The sequence below is a fragment of the Genypterus blacodes genome, unplaced genomic scaffold, assembly GCF_046128005.1.
Source record: "Genypterus blacodes isolate CSIRO-AG114 ecotype Tasmania unplaced genomic scaffold, CSIRO-AGI_Gbla_v1 ptg000214l_1, whole genome shotgun sequence".
Taxonomy (NCBI): Eukaryota; Metazoa; Chordata; class Actinopteri; order Ophidiiformes; family Ophidiidae; genus Genypterus; species Genypterus blacodes.
This window is the reverse complement of record NW_027467013.1, coordinates 4,113,439-4,125,000: the sequence shown is the minus strand read 5'-3', so window position 1 is coordinate 4,125,000 and position 11,562 is coordinate 4,113,439. Positions and strand designations below refer to the sequence as shown.

General features: G+C 48.7%; 2 protein-coding genes across 4 annotated transcripts in view; both read left to right on the top strand.

Annotated features, from left to right (window-relative positions):
* mcf2lb (mcf.2 cell line derived transforming sequence-like b) overlaps positions 1 to 6,373 on the top strand; it is a 21,739-nt gene extending 15,366 nt beyond the window's left edge. The window contains exons 12-32 of one of the 3 annotated variants that reach the window (XM_076170118.1): positions 122 to 313; positions 531 to 690; positions 820 to 887; positions 994 to 1,079; positions 1,179 to 1,361; positions 1,468 to 1,537; positions 1,644 to 1,736; positions 1,816 to 1,908; positions 1,998 to 2,123; positions 2,204 to 2,425; positions 2,510 to 2,602; positions 2,690 to 2,768; positions 2,847 to 2,916; positions 3,039 to 3,151; positions 3,403 to 3,495; positions 3,844 to 3,909; positions 4,115 to 4,192; positions 4,620 to 4,729; positions 4,874 to 4,986; positions 5,085 to 5,188; positions 5,390 to 6,373. In XM_076170118.1, coding sequence (XP_076026233.1) covers positions 122 to 313; positions 531 to 690; positions 820 to 887; positions 994 to 1,079; positions 1,179 to 1,361; positions 1,468 to 1,537; positions 1,644 to 1,736; positions 1,816 to 1,908; positions 1,998 to 2,123; positions 2,204 to 2,425; positions 2,510 to 2,602; positions 2,690 to 2,768; positions 2,847 to 2,916; positions 3,039 to 3,151; positions 3,403 to 3,495; positions 3,844 to 3,909; positions 4,115 to 4,192; positions 4,620 to 4,729; positions 4,874 to 4,986; positions 5,085 to 5,188; positions 5,390 to 5,469 — 2,292 coding nt within the window. In that variant the 3' untranslated portion in view covers positions 5,470 to 6,373. Of the gene's footprint in view, positions 1 to 121; positions 314 to 530; positions 691 to 819; positions 888 to 993; positions 1,080 to 1,178; positions 1,362 to 1,467; positions 1,538 to 1,643; positions 1,737 to 1,815; positions 1,909 to 1,997; positions 2,124 to 2,203; positions 2,426 to 2,509; positions 2,603 to 2,689; positions 2,917 to 3,038; positions 3,152 to 3,402; positions 3,496 to 3,843; positions 3,910 to 4,114; positions 4,193 to 4,619; positions 4,730 to 4,873; positions 4,987 to 5,084; positions 5,189 to 5,386 lie in introns of all 3 variants that reach the window. The other 2 variants (XM_076170119.1, XM_076170120.1) reach the window with 2 other exon arrangements.
* Positions 6,374 to 6,602: 229 nt separating this feature from the next.
* On the top strand, positions 6,603 to 11,136 carry phf11 (PHD finger protein 11). Its single transcript, XM_076170124.1, has 14 exons — positions 6,603 to 6,882; positions 7,074 to 7,178; positions 7,287 to 7,420; positions 8,142 to 8,176; positions 8,260 to 8,315; positions 8,581 to 8,674; positions 8,755 to 8,813; positions 8,907 to 8,929; positions 9,029 to 9,096; positions 9,175 to 9,251; positions 9,476 to 9,510; positions 9,588 to 9,631; positions 10,912 to 10,966; positions 11,054 to 11,136. The coding sequence occupies exons 1-12, from the start codon at positions 6,745 to 6,747 to the stop codon at positions 9,604 to 9,606; spliced, it is 843 nt and encodes a 280-aa protein (XP_076026239.1). The 5' UTR covers positions 6,603 to 6,744; the 3' UTR covers positions 9,607 to 9,631; positions 10,912 to 10,966; positions 11,054 to 11,136.
* The last annotated feature ends 426 nt before the right edge of the window (positions 11,137 to 11,562 follow it).

Genomic DNA, 11,562 nt, shown 5'->3' with positions numbered 1-11,562 from the left:
GGACGAGCATACACACACACACACACACGCTACACGCACTCACACACCATTTCTTTGTTGTTGTTTTTAACCAATCCATCCTCTTGTTCTTCTTCTTCTTCTTCCTCCTCTCTTCCCACAGGTGACCATGTGGTGTGACGATGGCATTTACCTGCTGGCGTCTCAGCCAGTAGACAAGTGTCAGTCGCATGAAGGGGCAGAGGTCGCCCTGCAGGAACTGGAGCGTTACCTGGACAACGCAGGGCAGAACCAACTGACGGACCTGAACACCATCTGGGTGGAATATGAGGCGGTGCTTAATCAGCAGCTCAGAGTACGAACACCAACACCAATACCTTCAATAACATTCAGTGGTTCTCAAGCTGTGGTGTGTGTAACACAAGTGGTACAGCCAGATGACACCACCGGTCACACTCAGTCACACTCAGTCACACTCACGATACCAAAGTTAACACAGGAATAATACATTGTTATTGTTCATTTAAACTGCTGAGTCATTTCTAACCTGTGTGTTTGTTTGGCCGCACCAGGACCAAGTGGAGAAGGCGTTCCAGAAGCAGACGTCCATGCAGGACATGTTTGACAAGAGGAGGGTCAGCCTGAAGAAACTGGCAGCCAAGCAGACCAGACCAGTGCAGCCTGTGGCCCCCAGACCTGAAGCCTTCATCAAGTCCCCCCTCACATCACCTGGTCAGTGTCAGAATCTGCCCCTATGGCCCCTGAACGTACCACACGGAGTTCCTTACAGATTGTGACTGTGTCTTCTATCCCTGTCCTCTGTCCTTGTCCCCTGTCCTCTGTCCTTGTCCCCTACCACAGCACACAGAGGGCAGAAGGAGAACACAAGCTCAGAGGCAGAGCTGGGGGGCGGAGTCAGCTGTGAGAAAGTGAGTCTAAATTCTGTCTCTCACATGTTGACGCAGTCTGTCGCTGGTCGATTGATCGTAGTGATGTGTGTGTGATGTGGGTGTGTGTGTGTGTGTGTTTCCTCAGGGAGACAATCACCAGCAGAATGAGAGCAGCAACAGCAGAAACGTCTCCCTGTCAGAGGAGGAGGAGAACTTGGCCATACTGAGAAGGTGAAGACATTTGTGTTTACATCTGAATCGTGAGATTAGTTTCATCTCTTTTGTCCTCCGTCTTACATGTCTGTCCCCCGCGTCTCTGTCTCTCTGCAGACACGTCATGAACGAGCTGCTGGAGACGGAGAGAGCCTACGTGGAGGAGCTTCTGTGTGTGTTACAGGGCTATGCTGCTGAGATGGAGAACCCAGCCATGGCTCACCTCATGCCTGCCCCTCTACAGAACAAGAAGGAGGTTCTGTTTGGAAACATGCCAGAAATCTACCACTTCCACAAGAGGTAAAACAGCGCCCTCTGGCTGCCATCAAAGATAAAAACGTGATTAAAAATCTTTTGCACCTTTTTTCATCAGTTACATGTGATTGTATTGTATGTTTCCTTACAGGACCTTTCTCAGGGAGCTGGAGCAGTACACAGATTGCCCCCAGCTGGTGGGGAGGTGTTTCCTAGAGAGGGTGAGTGAGATCTAAAACCAGCGACTCCAACTGTACTGATGCTGAAGGAGATTATGATGATGATGTTGACGTTACCTGTATGATTTATTTGGCTTACCCCCCTCAGATGACAGACCTGCAGATCTATGAGAAGTACTGTCACAACAAGCCTCGCTCTGAGAGCCTGTGGAGGCAGTGCTCCGACTGCGCCTTCTTCCAGGTGAGCCGGTCGCTCCTCACATCGCCGCCAGGTTTTGCAATTTGCGTCTCGTGTTTGACACTGACCCGTTTTGTTCCAGGAGTGTCAGAAGAGGCTGGAGCACAAACTGGGCTTGGATTCATATCTACTGAAGCCTGTTCAGAGAATTACCAAATATCAGCTGCTGTTGAAGGTACGAGCCCACATGTTGACCTCTGACTGACCCTGCTGCTAAGTAAGCTTTCCTCTTGGATCCATCGTACTCCTGCTTCTCGTCTGCAGGAGCTGCTGAAGTACAGTAAAGGCTGTGAGGGGACTGGTGACCTGCAGGAGGCGCTGACATCCATTCTGGGCATCCTCAAGGCTGTCAACGACTCCATGCACCTCATCGCCATTACAGGATATGAGGTGAGGCATTAAACAGTAAACAGGCTTAGAGATGCGTCACCAAGAGGAGACGGAAAGATCCAACTCTGGGACATTTACAGGGCAATCTGAGCGAGCTGGGAAAGCTGCTGATGCAGGGCTCATTCAGCGTGTGGACAGAGCATAAGAAAGGTCACGCCAAGGTCAAGGATCTGGCCCGCTTCAAGCCCATGCAGAGGCACCTCTTCCTCCACGAGAAGGCTCTGCTCTTCTGCAAAAGGAGGGAGGAGAATGGGGAAGGCTACGAGAAAGCTCCTTCATACAGCTTCAAACAGTCTCTCAGCGTGAGTCTCACTGTCTTCACCTCTTCTTCTTCATCTAACTCCATAAGAGACTCTCATTTATCACCACGATCTGTTTGGCCACAGATGAGCGCAGTTGGCATCACTGAGAATGCAAAGGGCGACGACAAGAAGTTTGAGGTGTGGTGTAACTCGAGAGACGAGGTCTACATTGTTCAGGTGTGTGAGGCCAGAGAGCGCAGATGGTAAACGATGCAAACACCGCTTACATCCACCTCTTAATTATTACTTTGATTTGCATTTCAGGCGCCAACAGCCGATGTAAAAACCACGTGGGTCAATGAGATCAGGAAGGTGCTGACGACTCAGCTGGAGGCCTGCAGAGGTACAGTGTCCATTTTTCATAATAAACAAAATCCTTGTTATTGTCTCTGTATTAATTGTGAACGTTGTGTTCTAGTAGCCAGCCAGCAGAGGGCGCCAGAACAAGCTTTCCAGTTCCCGCCTGTCTCCAGTGGAACGGTCAGCCTCAGGTCAGTCTGCTTCAACTGTCCCGTTCAGGTTCTATTCTAAGATTCTTGTACATCCTCTCATAAGTTTCGGAGGTTGAATGATGGACGCTTCTCCTTACTTGTCCACTTTTGTCCACCTGCAGTCCATTTAAGACGGGTCAGAGGAGCTTTAAGAAGGGAGAGGAGAAGAAGGCTGAGACCTACAGCCCTGACACCAATTCCACCTCCTCTTCCTCTCCAAAGCCTTCAGTGAAAGGTCAGTGGAGAGACAGAGACACGTCCACAAAGACAGACACACACAAATCTGCCTCGCTGGTGCAAATCTGCTTCTCTGACATCTTTACTTCTCCTCTTTTTGCGATTAATCCGTATCTGTTAATCCTCTCGCCCTCTGTTGTTTCACTCCTCCTAAACTTGTCTTCCCTCCCTCTTGCCTCTTTCATCCTTCTTTCTTCCGTCTTCCTCCTTCATTTCTCTTCTTCCTCACTGCCTCCCCCACTGGGCCAGATGAGGCTGTCACAAGTCCGACCTCAGACAGAGCTGCCGTGGCTAAAAAGCGCTTTACTTTACAGGGCTTCAGTAACCTCAAAGCTCAAAAAGGTAACTGCAGGCTGCTTCTTCGTCTTCATCTTCATCTCCACATATGAATGACTATCAATCACAATGAGTTTAGGGAAGTCAAATGTTTGGCCAGTAGGTTCAAACACTGCATGCTTTCCCTCCACAGAGCTCTCAGCTAATGATGGTAAACCTTTAACATTACCCATGATGCTTCTGGCCTCACCAGGTATCACACAGCTCTAGAACTAACATCACGTAGCAAAGTGTAGTCGTCCATTCACAAAGAATCAAACATGCCGCAGTAGAGTTGGGCCTCTTATCAGGTCTTTGTTGTAGCTTTTTCTCATCCAGTTTGTTGTTGATCTTCCTCTTCTCTCCTTGTCTTAGGATCTCCCACGAGCCCCGATCACAAATCCAAGAGGCAGAGCGATCCCACGCCGTTCGGCTTCAAAGGTAACCCCCGACTTGAACTTATCCTAGAACCCTGGCCGGTTCAGACAGTGTGTGAGGTGTGTGAGCTGTGATACCTGGAGGGGGGGGCTGAGAGGCACTGAGGTGGTTCCCCTCATGCGTCAGTATGAGCCCAGGTCTCTGTCCCATGTCCTGGGCTGGAGCCTCCGCAGTGACCGGCTTGTTTCCGTTGCCTCCTGTCATGCAGATGCAGGTCCTCCTCTCCTCCACCTGAGCAGCTCCAGGAGGTTCAGCACCTCCAGTCTCTTACATGCAAAGTGGAGAGGTACCCTGGCACCAGTATGGCACCAGCACGCCGTTTGTGTTGGTCCACCGTTTCACCGTTGTTCTTTAGAGTCCGTCTCTCTGAATGTCTCCTATGCTTGTCCCACGTCTCCACGTCTCACACACACGTGATCACAGATTCACAGAGATCTGAAGGGACGGACGCCTGACACTTTATTCACTGGCTTGCCTCAGTCAGAGTCTGTAATCGGAGTTGCATGCGTTGGTGGGTCTCTCAGTGGATTTGCTCTGGGACTGATCAGGTCATAATGGACTTCTCTGTCTTCTCTGGTCCAAAGAGGTTTTTGTGGGTCTTCCTCTCACTTCCCTCACACCGATCTGTCGCTGTAAGACACACACGTGTTTGATGTCACGCTGCACAGAGGTGCTACAAGCATGCTGACCTCTCTCTCCCTGTCTGTCATTAGGCTGGACCAAGACCTCCTTGTCTCTGGATGCCTCAGAGGAGAACGAGGGCTACTCCAGTGCCGAGGACCCTCTGAACTCTGACCCCGAGGACGATGGCGGGAAGAAGCTGGTGAGTCACTGACATACATCAATCTATCTGTGTGTGTGTGTGTGTGTGTGTGTGTTTCTTTGTGTGTATCGTCAACACTGAAAGATGCAGTTACACATCGATTTGTGTCATTCATTGCCTTGATTTTGATTTTTTTCCGAGCAGTGCGCCGGCAAATACACAGTGGTGGCCGACTACGACAAGGGCGGCGCCCAGGAGGTCTCAGTGAAGAGCGGAGATACGGTGGAGCTGGTGAAGGAGGGGAACGAGGGCCAGTGGTAAGTCCGGCTTGAGCTCCCTGAGGGAAATCATGCGTGTGCTTTCCACTGTTCTGTTACAATGACGGAGGCGTTTGTGTTTTTGTTTGTTCATGCAGGTTTGTGCGTAACCTGAGGACCTGCAAGGAGGGCTGGGTCGCTGCTGCTAATCTCCTCAGCCTCATTGGAAAGTCCAAGTCCTGTCAATCACTCACCAGCTCAGGTATGAACAGCAAGACGTTCAAAGATGTTTAATTATACTGTTTATGTTATATTTAGACTAGTATGTCATCAAAATTGACATGTTTGCAAACTCAACGATCTCTTGAGATTGTAAAGAACAACCTGACGACATCTCAGGTACAGTACATCAGAATTAAGTCAAAGTGTGTGTGTGTGTGTGTGTGTGTGTGTGTGTAAGCAGAGGGCAGTGGCTCTGGGAACCTCAGCACGTCGTCCAGCTGCAGCGAGACCTACACCAGCTTCTCTGACATCAAGTCCTGAGCTCCTCCTTCATCTCCAGCTCACCAGCGGCTCCTCCTCCCCCGGGGCACAAAGCAGTGGCCATGCGTGGATCCAGACTCAGCATTCACGCCATCGCTGCCGCCATTCTGCCCGTTTGCATCACGTGGCTCCCTGTGCTGTATTGCCATCGCTAACTGAAAACTATTTTATTCTTTTTTTTTTTTTAATTGCACACTCGCACTGAGAGTGTGTCAGTGTGTTGAAGCGATGGCACGTGTTGTGGATGTGGCGGTGTTGCCATGACGCGCTGAAGATGAACCCCTCAGAGAAAACCCCACTCCAGTAAAATGGTCGTCTTCTATTCATAAGCTTGTGTGTTTGTCTGTGTGAGGAGAAGATCATCCATGTGTTTCTATTGTAATAGATGGATGTGTGGCCAGCAGGACTGATCTCAGCGAATGCATCTATTGGTCTATTTCATCCATATGTGGATGAATTTGTCATGTTGGCTCTCTGTGGCTTGCCAGCTTGGTGTTCATCTGCAGTACTTCCCATAGGAGTTTGTGACGCCACTGTTATTGTACTTTTTTTTTTAAAAGAAATGTTAATTTTATCACATTTTTCTTTTCTTTTATTGCTCTTTCCATTTGTGTCAGTCTGCCAGTGCACATGTGTTCTGTGTCCGGCTGCCAATAGTGAATGAGCTTCTGTCAGATGGACTCATGGTTGAACTCATCGTGTGCTACAGTATGAAACCTTTCTTCTTGTGAATAATCACTGTATAGCGCTAACTTATTCCCTATGGAGGGACCCTGTGCTGAATGTAGATATTGTTCATTATCTTCTGTGATGAAAAGTTTATTTGAGATGCTCTATTGTACATTAAGTATGGTGATGTCACTAATTTGTGACTTTTTACATAAAAAGAAATTCAGCCACTGAACCTGAACTGTGTGTGTGTGTGTGTGTGTGCTTGCGCGCGCACTAGGAGACGCCGACTCGACGCCGCTGGAAATTGATTTTCAAATTCATGAATAAGAGAGCTCGACCAAATAATTAAATCATTTTGGTTAATAAAAACAAAATAATAACCCTAGAATATTCTAATTTAGACGGTTTATGTTTCGTTGCATAAATGGGGGGACAGAACGGAAGAACAGAACCTGGCAACCACAAAATGAAACCGAAACTTTGAGAGCAGACATTTACAAGGAAGTTCAAGTGGCCGCGCCTCGTTCAAATAGTGAAGTGACGGCCGGACAGACTCGCTTGCACCGTAACAGACGAATCAAACTATTCCTCCATCGTTGTTCGATGAAAATGGGTTCAGGGAAGAAGAAGAAGAGGAGGACGGAGGAGGGGTCCTGCGCGCTGTGTCTGCGGGCCGCGGAGACTGCGGTGACCGGCCCGCTGTCTAGTAAAGGCGACGTCACTGCGCACCAGAACTGCTTGGTAAATAAGAACATAACGCCTGTGTTAGCTTAGCAGCATAGCGGAATGTCTAAAGATTTAATATTGTTGTGCAAATGGCAGCAGGGCAGCTCATGTTAATAGATGAGGATGAAGTCAAACAAATAACAGAATGTCACCGTGTGACTTCATCGTCACGTATCTGATGTCGCCTCTGTCACATCTGTTTGCAGCTGTACTCCTCCGGCATTTATTGCCAGTTTTCGCCCAAGTTTGATGAATTGTTCGGATTTTGTATCACCGACGTGCACGAGGAGGTGAAACGAGGAAGCAAACTGGTGAGGTTGAGTGTTGATGACCATCACACTTTAACTTTTAAACACCTGCTGTGTGTTACCAGTGTGTTCCCGTGTGTGTGTGTGTGTGTGTGTGCGCGTGTGTGTCAGTACTGTGACAGATGTAAAAAGAGTGGCGCCACCGCGGGCTGTGAGGTCAAACGCTGCAGGAAGACCTTCCATTACCCCTGTGCGATGGCGGACGGAGCCGAGAACTTGGAGGACGAAGACAACGGGAAATATGTGTAAATACGCTGTGGGGGTCTGGGCCGACGCGTCGATGCAATCGCAGTATCCGGAAATACGGCAATTTGCATAAATACACGTCGACGCGTCGCAGTGACGTAAGAGGCGCGCCAGGTGAAAGTATGGCTTCGGCCGGTGAACACGCCGCTGCTGTGGCGGCCAGGAGAAACCGCGCTAGGTTTTCTAAAGTGTGGGAGCATTTTATACAAACACCGAGTAATCTAGTGCAGTGTACGATCTGCAAACTAGAAATGGCGTTTTACAGCAGCACCACCGCCATGCGAGAACACTTAAAGAGAAAACACCCAGGAACGCTGTGCCAAGATGGCGGCAAGACGGCACCGTAAGTCCGGTGTAGTGTTTACTCTGTGTGAGCCCGCCCACCGAGCACAGGAGGGTCAACATGCGGGGCGTGTTTCTGATGGAGTCACTTAAAAGTGATTTAGTTAGTGTTAATGTTGAAAGTTGACTTGTGAGTGAGTGGAGAGCTCTTTCTCTACATTCGTTTGTTTTCAGGAAAGCTGGTTGAATAAGATATGAAAATATTAATGATACATCTTTGATATTTATTTTGGGGAAAGTATTGTTATATTAATTGAGTAATAGATAATCGACTCCTTGAATTATGTGAAATCTGTACATTAATCATTTAAAAAGTAATCCTTACCTGCAGCCCTGTAGTTGTACACGTTGATCTCTTCCCTTCATGTGTTATTGCAGGTTGTACTGCCGTAAACACAAGCAAACAAACAAAGGTAAGAGTTTGGGCTTCTGTCCCTTAAATGTGCGTTATAATTTGTTAGATCCTTAACATCTTTTCTTTGTTTATGGGCTGAAGATGGAGAGTCTGTCTCCACCAGAGCCCCTGAGACCAGAGAAGCAGGACCCCCTAAGGTGAGATGATGAATGATTTATCCTTTAGAATCAGGTAGCTTCAAGTACGTTATGTTTGTCTGAGTCATTTTGATCCAACTTTTTTATGCACCCATGGCGCTTTTCCTGATTTTACCAAGCGGTCGTGCTGAGTTGAGAAAAGTGATGAGAGGACAGAGCAGCGGCTCAGTGCCGATATCTGCTCTATGTTTACTCTCATCAGGTCCACTGTGAGACGGTAACGGTCACTTTGGCGTGTTCATACAAGTAGTTTCTTGTTTTGCAGTCTGTGTGTGACCCTGTTCTTACAACCATGGATGCAGGGTTACCAAGGTTACCCAAACCGAAGCCCTTGTGGTGTCAAGGGCCGCTCAGCCAGCGTGAGTCCCTCATTTCAGACATGTTTTTATCTTTACCTGGCAGGTTAGATGATTAGGAGTGTGTCCTTCTCTGTGGACAGGTGATGGTGAAGTGGCTGGACCATCCTCTTACAACAGGATGAAGAATGCGCCGGTCAAGGTACAAAGACGCCTCACAGACCAGATGTTTTATGATCTCATCCTGAACCTAAACTAACTGATGTCGTTCTTTCTCCTTTTGCTGCTGAAACAGAGACGCCTGTCTTATAACGACGAGTAAGTGTGTGACGATTGGCAGCTGGATTGGAAGAAACGAGCAGACTGTGTCTTTCATTCAGCGAAATCTGTGTGTGAACACCTCTGCTTCATTCACAGACAGGAAGGGAGTCCATCCAAACACACACGTGACGACTCGGATGGGAAGACAGAAGACTCCAGCTCAGGTGCGTGCGTGCGTGGTTGTGCGCGTGCGCGTGTGCGTGTGTGTGTGTGAGTAACAGTTGTGACCCTGCTTGTTCCAGATGAGCTTGTAGATGTGCCTGTAGACTCGTCGTGCCCGTTGGTGATGGATGAAGATGCCAAGTCGTCTTCAGAGCAGGTGAGTTGATCTGTGAATGTTTCAGTGAAACGTCGACTGAAACCTGAAGAGGTGAAGTGATTCGCTCTCTCATTTAACTTCTTTTCATTTCATTTTCATCACTTCTGCAACAAATCTTTATCAGTCAATCAGGTAAAAACAACAACCAATAGAAGCACTTTAACTTTGTATTTACCTGAATGATTATAACTGAGTGTGTGTGTGTGTGTGTGTTTTTGTCACAGTGGAAATGTGGAGATTCTCACCGGGTGCTCCTCAGGTACGCTCTCACAGCAGCACATCATGTGTAGGGGTGTAGTCAACATGAATGAAAACATGAACTGTTCCTGTCTTTAGGAAACAAACCTGTGGATGAAAACGGAGACAAACACCAACATTCAGTGAGTTCAGACACTACAGAGTGCACTCACACATTCACACACTCACTGTCCAGATACTCACACACTTATTTGTTACATCCGTACAATGAACCCAAGAGTCTGTAGAAGCAAAGCCACTGAGCAGCGTTACTGCAGAGTAGAGGCTGACGTTCTTTCGGGAATCCCACGGGTTACGGGATTCTCGCGGGACGGGAGGAAACTTTACTATTAATCACGTGATTGGGACGGGACAGGATAAAAAGTCAACAGGAGCAGACGGGAGCGGGAACCAACCAATAGTCGCCATTTTTGTAGTTTTTGTTCCGTAAGCCTACACTGTACCGCAAGTCAAAAGAACTACATGGCCCAGAAGCCAACAGTGCTTCCCGCCGCTGCTTTCCGCCAGAAGCCAGAGTGAAACAGCAATGGAGCGAGCAAGTACCGGCAGCGGAGGAACTGATGAGACAAAAAATGAGTTGCAACGGAAAGTCCGCAACAACGACCTTTCTGTTACGCTCAAACCACTGGAAGGGAAGTCACAGGTTATTCCTAACTTCATGAGAGTCGAGTGTGCCGGAATGAACACGCAGTATGCCGCTTGTAAGACGTGTTCAATAATTATCAAATACACCACTGAGTCAGGGACGAGTGGTCTCAAGAGGCATACGTGCAAGTTAACTTCGGGGGAAAATCAGCTCACCATCTCATCGTTTGTAAAACGCAAATTACCATCGGGTGTAAAGTCTCGTCTGACAAAGAAAATCGCTCGCATGTGCCGCCAAGATCTCGGACCCTTTGCTATGGTAGAGGGGGGAGATTTCGTCAGCGTCGTACAGGAGCTGCTCGACATCGGAGCAAAGTACGGAGGGAACGTGCAGGTGGGAGACATTCTGCCGTGTGCGCGCACAGTCTCCCGTCACGTTGAAGGAGAGTACGAGAAAGTAGTGGTCAAGGAAGAGCTGCGTCAGGTACGTCACTCCACACATGGGAGTGGGATGGGACAGGAGTGAAACCCCACTCCCGTGTCACCCTCTACTGCAGAACTGAGTGTGGCTGCTTTCATCTTTCCTTTGGGTTTGAAACACTGATGACTCAACATTGACATCTACTGGCAGTAACTGTCACTGCAGCTCCTCATATCAGATCACATCAGGAATTTCAGACTGGAAACAAGGAGATTCAACAAAGGAACCCGGGATGATACTTCATGCTTCATACACACGTACCGTATCTAAACACTAGGTATGGTTTTGTATTCAGCTCAGACTCTGTATGAAGATGTTTGATTTGCTTCCCCTCAGGATGCTGAGTCAGTCAGCCTGCTGCAGACGCGTGAGGCACCACCCATACACACAGGTATGACTGACCAAGTCAATCAGGAATATGTAACAGTTAGTTTGACATATAAACATACAAAGTGTGATAATGTGTCTCTGCTCTTAGCTTGGAACCCAGAGACCTATAAAGACATCGACCACTGTGAACCGCTAGACTTCCCCTGCTCGCCTCACAGCCCCAACAGAGCCTGCACACCCTCTGCCCCGCCCCCTGCCTCGATCCCTGTCTCACCCCCTGCATCTCCCCAGCCCCGTGCCTCTGCCACGCCCCCTGCTGCCTTGCCTCCCCCGGCTTTAGAGGGCAGCGTTGACTCTGCCACCTTTTGGAGAGTTTGCAACCAGGCCCGGTGCACAGGAAGCATCTTCAGCCAGTTCGTCAGCGAGATGAGCGACGTCTCTCACAGGATCGAGTCAGACGAGGCCAGTCAGGAGGGTGAGAACAACTCGACAGGTCAGGACGGGCTGGTGACTACACAGCCTCTTCATTACAAGACCCTGGGTTTGATGGAAACGTTACTTCCCTTTCAACAGATTACGACCTGGCCCTCAGAGTGATGGTGGCTGCTGGGATGATGGGCGATGTGGTGACGGCCCAGCAGAGAGGTGAAGTAGAAG

What these genes read in the sequence shown, in the direction of transcription:
- phf11 (XM_076170124.1), top strand. Translation starts at nt 6,745, where the DNA reads ATGAAAATGGGTTCAGGGAAGAAGAAGAAGAGGAGGACGGAGGAGGGG. An exon ending in GAAGACAACGGGAAATATGT is followed by an intron (nt 7,421 to 8,141) that starts GTAAATACGCTG and finishes GTGTTATTGCAG; the next exon opens with GTTGTACTGCCGTAAACACA. An exon ending in GAGAAGCAGGACCCCCTAAG is followed by an intron (nt 8,316 to 8,580) that starts GTGAGATGATGA and finishes CTTGTTTTGCAG; the next exon opens with TCTGTGTGTGACCCTGTTCT.